The sequence below is a fragment of the Pundamilia nyererei genome, unplaced genomic scaffold (genome assembly GCF_000239375.1).
Source record: "Pundamilia nyererei isolate P.nyererei 1_Seehausen unplaced genomic scaffold, PunNye1.0 scaffold00295, whole genome shotgun sequence".
NCBI lineage: Eukaryota > Metazoa > Chordata > Actinopteri > Cichliformes > Cichlidae > Pundamilia > Pundamilia nyererei.
In genome coordinates this window covers 177,635-186,805 of record NW_005187696.1, presented here as the reverse complement: position 1 = coordinate 186,805, position 9,171 = coordinate 177,635, and the positions used below count along the sequence as shown (strand labels likewise).

The window sequence follows — 9,171 nt, the reverse complement described above, 5'->3', positions numbered from 1 at the left end:
CACACACACACACACACACACACACACACACACACACACACACACACACACACACCTTCCCTTCCATCACAGGGCTAATACTGAGGGATGTACTAGTTGCTCTCTGATGTGTTCACTGAAATATGAATGTGTGTGAAGGTTAGACAGAAAGAACTTGTGTTGTATAAATGAGTGAAAGGGGTTGTATAAAGTGCGCAAGCTGAGTAGAAAAGAACCATTTAGTCAGCTGACTCAGTCTTAACCAGCTCCTCTCTCAGAAAGATGTTAAAAAATTATTTTCTCCTTACATACACAATCTACATAAAAGTAGCGCCCTGGGACTATATTTTCTATTTAACATTCTTAAAGAGACAGAAAGCTACATACATGTTCCCAGTGTGTCCGCCCAGGTTGTGGCTGTCCAGGTCAGGGCTTCTTTGAGTGGTTGAAAAAAGGAAGTCAAATGGACTTCATCCAAGAGCTTTCTTCAGTTCTAAAACCAAATGGTGGAGAGTCCCAGGTATTTAACTCCTAGTAGGGATTGTTCCCATAGTTCCGAGGGCCACTAACCCTATTAATCATGTGAGTCATCACATGAGTCAAGGTGTGAAAAAAGGCGTGGATCTTTATCATCACCGGGATTAAGGGTGAAACCCCAGTAAAGAGATGAGATCTTCCCCCACTTCATCCTGCGCCTGGGAAGGGACCCCAGGACTCCTTAGGTGTTTTGTCCTTGTTTACTGGGGTCATGATTTCCTCAGAGCTGAAACTTCCACTCTGATCCTGAAACCACGACTCCTACATTCCTGCTTTCTGAACCGTTTTATCTGTAAGCTGGTTGACATCACTACAACAGCAGGGATGACGTCTCACAATCAGAACCTGGTTAGAAAGCTGAAGCTGGCTCAGTTCACACAGATATTGCTGGTACATTTATTTACTTATTTTTTGCAATAAAAACCATGAAGAGCGTGCTCTTTCCAACTGTGTTACATTGGCCACCCCTTGATTGAATCACAGCAATCTGGCAGACGGCTCAGAACAATCAATGCCCACACGCACAGACTGAAAAACAATTGCTTCCTTAGAGCTATGGCCTTCATCACAACCCTCCTGCTCATCAAAGCACTGATTACTGGAAATCCCCCCCCCCACATCCACACACACACACACATTGCACTTACACATACAGATCTGACGCCGCTGCTCTTTTTTGGCTAAGGAGAGTGTTCACATAAAATGTCATTTAACACTTCAGTAGCATTAAACGATATCTAAAATTGGAAACTATTATGAAAATAAACAGTGACTTCAGTGAAATTAGGTTTAAGGGTCTGTCAGCACAATTAATCAAAGAAGAAGGCATTATTTTGATGAAGTCAGTGAACAGCAAAATGCTTTAAAAAAAAAGGAAAACTAGTGTAACTCTGAAAGAAGATAATGAGACAATAATCAGTTTGTCAGTTCAGCCAATCACTACCCAGATATTTACAAAATGTACTTAGTTATGACATTATTTAAAAATGACAACCAGCACTCATCAGGAGGAAAATCACAAACCCTTTTGCAGCCACTTCCCTGACACTCTGCAGCAGACACCAAAACCCGATGCTTCCCGCAGTCTCTCTCCAGATGAAAGTCAGTGTAAAATCAGCCTGTACAGCTGTTTTCCAACAGCAGTAACACTTTTTCATCCATGATCCAGACGCAGTGAGCTGGAAAATGGATTTATCTGAATGGCTCTCTTCCCAAATACAGCTCTACCCACGGGCAACAGAGGCCACTGAGTGGGACACGAGGAGGGACTTTTGTAAAGCTTCTTAAAGAGGAAGCTTTATCTAAATCCTGCAAAGAATAAGATACACAGTAAAGCACAGCTGATGGGTGACTGTATGAATATATGACAAATAAATCAATATTCAGATTTATGGATCAGATGCTTAATGATTTTCAATATTCTTAAAGGTACAATGAAGCACAGTGGGGATACAGTATTGATCAGCAATCAGTGCGTTGCTGTTGAGCTTATGCTTTGTGGCATGATGCATTCAGGATGCCGAAACAAGGCAGTATTCAGGCTCACCTCTTGCACCATTGTGTCAACTCTCCCTGGTCCTTTGTCCTGTGTCTTGTGGTATAACCCTCAGCTTATTCCACTAAGGTTACAACTTACAATTGTCTTTAACTCATTCACTGCCATTGACGTCTATAGCCGTCAATTGCAGTGCATGAGTCAATGGGTTTAACTCATTCACTGCCAATGGCTGGCAGTGAATGAGTTAATTACAGTTTGTTCAGTGAACAAAACTTTTTTTAAATGACCAAACTGTTGCCAGATACATTTCTGCATCCTGGTTGGTTCCCAGTTGGCCCAGCGACATCTTTTTTTCCTTTCCTGTGGCCCCGTAGTTAACCTGGCAATGAGCAGAAGTAATTTTAGGATTTAAATGAGTGTAGGAGACTGAGGATGACACAAGACTGTGTGTCAACAGCTGAATAAATCAAATCACTTTTATTGTCACATCACATGTGCAGGTACACTGGTGCAGTACATGTGAGTGAAATTCTTGTGTGCGAGCTTCACAAGCAACAGAGTTGTGCAAAAATACAATAACGTAAAACAAGCAAAATATAAGAATGGCTAAATCTGAGACTAATAAATATATGTACAATATATAATAGTATATGCATTACTGTATAACAGATCAGGAAAGCTTTTAAAATTTTAACATTTGATTGTTTTGCTTTGTTGAATTAGAAATATTATATTTAACTTATTATTGTTATTATTATTTATTATTTCAGGTGTAATTCATTAATTTTGTTTGTGGTATAGTATCTTAAAGGGTCAAAGCACCCCTCCAATAAAACCTCTGAAATATCGTCAGTTTCTTACTACAGTAAAAACATTTCTTTATATTCGTTTTTTGGTGTTTTCTCTCATAACATCTATTCCATAAATGGTGGTTTGGACACATCTTTAAAGCAAGGGTGTCAAACATAAGCCCTGGGTGCCATAATTGGCCCGGCAAAAGCTCCATTCTGGCCCTGCTGCATTGGAAAACATGAAGGAGGAAAAATTACATTTTTGGACTTTTAACTGTTTAAGTTTTACAGCTTTATTTATTTATTTTTACTAATGTTACACCAAAGTAATCAGGAAATAGATTTAAAAAAATACACGAAAGAGGAAAGTTCCTGTTTTTTCACTTTTTCACAGTGACTTAACCCCCCCCCCCCCCCCCCCCCCCAACTTTCAATTTTAGAGGCGAGTCACTGAGCTACACCTTCCAGAAGTTTTTCTAAAATTTGACACGTTTATTTCCGTACAGTTTCTTTATCATGTAGAAACATTGAGATGCTCTGTAGAAATTATACTTTTTATTATTTTAATGTATCTCAGGGCTTAAATATGCAATTAAACCTCTTTATGCTGACAGAAGATTAAAGTGGGATTTGCGTGGTCCATGAAGTAAAATCAGTTTGACTTTCATAAATTTTAATACACTCGTGTCTAATCTATAGATATAATAGATATAGATATAATTTATTTCGAACATGCAAATATAATTGAAATAACAACAGAAAAAAACAAAAAACAAAACTTAAAAATCATCAAGTTTTCATGAATATATCTTTGTCTACAGAATGCGTATGCTCGAAAAGGAGTAGATGAAGTTTACACTTTTCTTGTTCCTACCCCCTTATTTCAAATTTCATTGCTTACAAATCCATATCCAGGATTCAACATTATTTGATCATATATGTTTAACTATGTACAAGTCTAACACATTGAACATACACAAATAAAAACCATTTTCAGCACGTAAACCAGAACAACAACAAACTACATTTTTACATAAACTAATCACCCTGTCTATAACACCCGCTTAATCTCTGAGCTTGTTTTATATCTATGTGACAAACACCTTAATGAACACTTAGGGTTGGGTTACTCAGGCCTTGATCTATATAAAACAAAAAAAAGAGGACACAATGAGACAACTCAGTCCCTGAGAGGAAGATTTCCTATATTCATGCAATTTATTATTTTTGAACAGTCATGTGAATTTTTGTATTGATGTACTTGTCTTGATTTCATCTGTACAGGTGTTCCACACACTAACTCCTCTGACTGTGACGCTCTGATATTTTACATTTGTCCTTACTACTGGCCTGCTGAACACAAGGATTCCTCTCAGGTCATGAGTATTTGGTCTTATTTGGAACAAGTTCTGAATGTTGTGGGGCAAAGATTTATTTGCTGCTTTATACATTGTTCGCGCAGTTCTGAGGTCAACCAAATCTTTAAATTTGAGAATATTTAATTTGATAAAAAGTGGATTTGATGGTTCCCTTGAAGTAGCTTTATTTATTATCCTTATTGCTCTTTTTTGCAGAATGTATATTGGATAAGTGTGTGTCTTATACGTGTTTCCCCACACTTCCACACAGTATGTCATGTACGGCAGTATAATAGAACAATAGAGAGTATATAATGATGTTTGATTTATGAGATCCTTGACCTTATAGAGAATTGCCAGAGACTTCGATATTTTGCCTCTGATATGAGTAATGTGGGGAATCCAATTATTCATTACCCATATTATTTCAATTCTTTAAAGCTGACAGGACTTTTATTTTATTTATTTTATTATTTATTTATCTATTGTTTTAGTATTTTTCAGTCAAAAACGACATAACCCGTCATGCAATCCGGTCCAGTACACGTCAACTTCCGGGTGGCGGGGCGTAAAGCCGGAATGTTTTGATTTTGAAGTCTTCTCCAACTTTAGCCGGTTGTTTCAAAGAGCAATTGTAAACGGACATCCTCCACAGACGGTTGATGGACGCTCTGCACAGGCACCGCTCACTTTATAAAGGAACGACTCCGCCATGGAAAGAAACATATCGCAAGGTATTGCAAGGTGTCGGAGAGCTAGTTAGCTAGCGTGTTGCTAACTTTTTCAGGCTACGACTCTAACGCTGCAGTGCGATATTTTCTTGTGCTTTTAAGCGCTGTGTAGACAGGCTAAAAAACAGTCGGGCCAGGCTGCTGGAGAAATACCGGCAGATGGGGGAGAGCCAGCAGTGTAGCAGCTCCGGGGCCTCCATCATCGTCCAGGAGGTGATGGAGGAGGAGTGGAGCGCGCTGCAGTCCGAGGACCAGAGACTGCCCTCACTGTGGGGACCTGCGGGCATGGCAGAGGTCTGTCTCTCCCAGCATATCCTCATTTCTTATTAGGAATGTCTTCTGTGTTTGGATTTCGTTTGTCTCTCATTATTTGGTCATTTTTAGCTGTTAATTTAGATAAAAATCTTTATAATGTGAAAACTGCTTTGGCGTTCACACTGTGCTGCATGTAAAGGCTTGATTACAATCACTGAGAGCAGATGAGAGCTTAGTTGGTGTAATCTGAAGGAGAACTGGTCTGACACTTTTCCTTACAGATGTTGGGTGTTATGAGGGAGTACGATGAACTGGCGGTGCTTGAGGAAATCCAGCAGGAGCTCATGTCTGAAGGTAACACAGGTATTTTCAGTGGAGATCCAGCGTGTGTGATCCTGTTGATTCTGAGCCTCTGTGTTTCTCTGTGCTGCAGAGATGTCCATTATTGAAGAGTACGAGAAGAACCAGCTGTTTGAGCAGCAGTACATATCATCTGTCGTGGAAGGAATGGATGAGATGCGTATTATTTGCCCCATATGTCACACGTGAGTTTGGAAATCAATCGCTTTAAACACGTGACAGCAACAATTGGTTGTTTCTCATTTCGCGATTTCTAACTGGGATTTAAAGCGGTCGACTTGCTTTAAAACGTTTTCTGTCAGAGCGGTCGCACGCACACTTTCTTCTTTGTCACAAATAGAATCTGAAGGCCATTTCACACCGAGTGTGTCATGAAACACTGACATGAAATTCAGAATTTTTGGCATGCGATCCTGTCAGTCAACCTGAGCTTGCTTCTTAATCTTACAGGAACAACTTGAACATCAACAGCTTCTTTATCTCCTGCCCCTGTGGAGTTTATATCAACACTAAGGTTTGTCTGCTGAACTCTAATCTATTAAAAAAAACAACTCGTCATGAAGGCTTCACTAACTTTAGAAATCATAGCTGGTTGGCACTCTGTTATTGTCCATGAATGCCTTATTTCTGTCAGTTTGCATCGTAAATTCAGTCTTTGTTCTCCTCCTTAATAATTTGACACAGTTTCGTAGGCCTGTGTGTTCTTCCCCTGTCCCAGCAGCCGTCTGTCCCGAGTTTAGATTTAGGCTAAAATGCCCCAAAAGTGACAAGCTGCTCCTGTCTGTGTGTACGGGCACACAGAGCTGTGTCAGCTGGATTGCCTTAGTGAGGAGATTCCTTCACAGTGTATTCCCTAGCCTGTTCATCCTAACTACAACAATTATGGTTGCATGAAAAAGAACAGTCCATTATAAAAACTAAGCTTTTAAAATGATCTAAATACAACTACAGAACCTTGCAAAAGCACATTTAGCTGCAATAACCTGAAGCCATCATTTCCTGTATTACCACCAGAATTTTGCTCTTAAGTTTCTACCACAACATTTCAGTATTTTTTCTTCTTCTGAGCCCTTCTGTTGTTGTTGTTGCTGTTCTTGGTTCTTGTCCTGTTGCATGATCCAGTTTCAGCCCAGCTGTAACTGTTGGACTGATGTCCTCACATTTGACTCTTCAGATGTGTGACTCTGTTACTGCAAGGCGCCCAAATCATGACCCCTCCTCCACTGTGCTTCACAGCTGTTATGGCCAAACATCTCCACTTGTAGTATTAAAAGGAATTTGTTCTTTTGGTTTTCCTTGTAGTTCCTTCATATGCAGCCTTCCAGACCTAAGCTGAGCTACTGTGTTCTTTTTAGAGACTTGGCAAACCTGCTGAGGACCAGATGTTTTATTTGAAAACTTTCTTATTAGAATGACTGTACGGACTGTCTTGATTTGAATAAAATAAAAATAGTGTACGTGGCTAAAATATGCTGAAAGCCTGTGAAGGTAAAGGAAGAGGAGAGAAAGTGGAAACATGATGAAATGTCTGCATTGTCCTTAGAAGCAGAGCATCACTCCTGATGTCCTGCAGCATCTTCTGGAGTCCAGGGTGTCGGAGCACATGGAAGACTGTCTCCACAACCCGGTGTTCTCTGTAGCTCCTAACATAGAAGGCTCTCCCAACCTCATGATAAGCTGCAAGGTATGGTGCCCGTTCATCCACACAGCTCGCACGTCAAGTGTCGTTAACGTCTCAGAGTTTGAGGTGCTGTCGGTCTAAAACATCCAGATGTTCTCGTTTACTCTCACTTTAGGTTTGTGACTACCTATCCATCGTCCTGTGAACGCAGACGGCTGTCATGAGTGACTCCACTCGTGAGATTTGATTTTGAGTTTTTTGTGCTCTTTGTATATTTTATTAAATAAAGGCAATTTTGTATATTAAACGGATGATGACGTTTCTTTTCTTTACTTTTTTGGCTCGGTAGAGTCGAGCTCTGATTTTCTCACTTTATCTCAGTCATGATGAAAATAAAATCAAGAATAAAACAAAAAATATACACAATATATACAATTTAGACAGTTTAACATTATTACGCTTGTCTGAGTTTACACAGCATATCATAAATGGCAAAGCTGTCACTGCTAAACTTCACCAAAAACTAGGAGCAAAACAGAAACAGTGTTGGTTTTCTAAACAATAATCGTGCTTGAGTTTTAAATATTTTTTTTCTTTCATGCTTGTAGAACAAAATGACTGGTTTTAAATCAGAAGTTAGTCAAACTGGTCTCTGCATATACAGCTACCACTGGAAAAACCCAGAAACGATTCTAATGGTCAAATCACGACTTTATTGATATACTCAGATGGCAAAACTCACCGTTAAGGGTAAAGTGGAAGCAGTTAAATGTTGTCTTTATGGGGAAAAAGTTAATATTTGCACCTTTACTGTATGTAAAGGATGTAGCTACATTCTGCTAACTCCCTGGTTTGCAAAGTCCCTTTGTAAAACCTGAGTGGTGTAGTTTTTTGTGTAAATGAGTGCACTGCACAGTACCATCATTTAGAACATATAAACCATGCTGTGTTCAGTATGAGTTAAAACTGAAAATTGAGCCCATCAGCAAAGTGTTTATTGAGGACACTACTGTAACACGTGATGTGTTTTTTGCACAAGAGAAAGGGGTTTAAAGCCCCGTCGCATTGGTTTGAAAACTGGAATATGTGTCCATCTTTAATATACAGTCTTTCCCTTGCTGCGTAAAAACCCATTCCTCAGCATTTTAAAAAAAAATTGTCACAGAAATGGCCTCGTTGAGGCTCTGCAGCCCCAGTCATTAACGCTCTGCATTAACATACATGTTTCCTCCAGTCATTAATTCCTCACTGGAGGAATTAATGACTGGAGGAATTAATGACTGGAGGAAACATGTATGTTAAAAATTGTTAAAACATAATTAACAAATGAGACAGTTAATGCTGTGCATTGCTGTTAGAGCTTAATATGCCGTGAAACTTTTCCAAGCGCCGTTTCCCAGCGTAGTACTGGGCGCGACCTGTAGAGGGAGACATTGTTCCAACCCTGTGAACGACCTGACCGGAAAACCACCAGCAAAGTGGAGCGGAGGCAGGCAGAGGAAAGATGGCAGCCGCGGCAGTGGCTGAGTTTCAGAGAGCACAGTCTCTTCTTGGAACAGACCGGAATGCCTCTATTGATATCTTACATTCAATAGGTAAATATATTCCGCAAAACGTGGCGCTAGAGAGAAAGTTATTTCACGAGTAGACACAGAGCCTTTTACTTTGCTCCATCAGTCCTGGAGCAGCTCAGTTAGCCAGGCTTGCTCTTTGCTCGCTAGGTAGCGGCTAAGCTAACGCGAGCTAGCTAGCTCAGTGCTGCCCGTGTCTTTTTGCCGACTGCTTTGCACAGTGAGTCAGCAGCAGCGGGCTAGCCGGCTAGCAATATACCGGCTAGCTTATTAGACAAGCTAATGTTAGCTACCCCGCTCATTCATTTGACAGTGATTTGGGTGACAGCTGGCTAGTTAATGTTAGCTAGCAGCCAGCGTTGTTAGCAGCTATCCCTTGTCTAGTCAGATGACAGGCCGACAAAGAAACTTAAGTGAAAATGAGTTTGTTGCCTAATATCACCGTCTTAATCATAACGCATGTCAGTGCG

The 9,171-nt window shown here is 40.1% G+C and overlaps 2 protein-coding genes across 3 annotated transcripts in view; both read left to right on the top strand.

Annotated features, from left to right (window-relative positions):
- The first annotated feature begins 4,714 nt into the window (after positions 1 to 4,714).
- rpain (RPA interacting protein) lies at positions 4,715 to 7,435 on the top strand. 2 transcript variants are annotated; one of them, XM_005750989.1, is made up of 7 exons: positions 4,715 to 4,897; positions 4,997 to 5,188; positions 5,431 to 5,503; positions 5,583 to 5,694; positions 5,960 to 6,023; positions 7,056 to 7,193; positions 7,306 to 7,435. In XM_005750989.1, the coding sequence occupies exons 1-7, from the start codon at positions 4,826 to 4,828 to the stop codon at positions 7,333 to 7,335; spliced, it is 681 nt and encodes a 226-aa protein (XP_005751046.1). In that variant the 5' UTR covers positions 4,715 to 4,825; the 3' UTR covers positions 7,336 to 7,435. The 2 variants fall into 2 exon arrangements, with proteins under 2 accessions (XP_005751046.1, XP_005751045.1); XM_005750988.1 differs by having other exon boundaries at positions 7,053 to 7,193.
- Positions 7,436 to 8,558: 1,123 nt separating this feature from the next.
- The window catches only part of LOC102214202 (26S proteasome non-ATPase regulatory subunit 11A), a 12,803-nt gene continuing 12,190 nt past the window's right edge, over positions 8,559 to 9,171 (top strand). Inside the window, exon 1 of the mRNA XM_005750986.2 lies at positions 8,559 to 8,725. Within this exon, the coding sequence (XP_005751043.1) occupies positions 8,635 to 8,725 (91 nt within the window). The 5' untranslated portion in view covers positions 8,559 to 8,634. The remainder of the gene's footprint in view (positions 8,726 to 9,171) is intronic.

Excerpts from the sequence above, each read along its gene's own strand:
- rpain (XM_005750988.1), top strand. The coding sequence starts at position 4,826 with ATGGACGCTCTGCACAGGCACCGCTCACTTTATAAAGGAACGACTCCG. Across the intron at positions 5,189-5,430 it reads GACCTGCGGGCATGGCAGAG|ATGTTGGGTGTTATGAGGGA; the intron begins GTCTGTCTCTCC and ends TTTTCCTTACAG. Across the intron at positions 6,024-7,052 it reads GAGTTTATATCAACACTAAG|AAGCAGAGCATCACTCCTGA; the intron begins GTTTGTCTGCTG and ends CATTGTCCTTAG.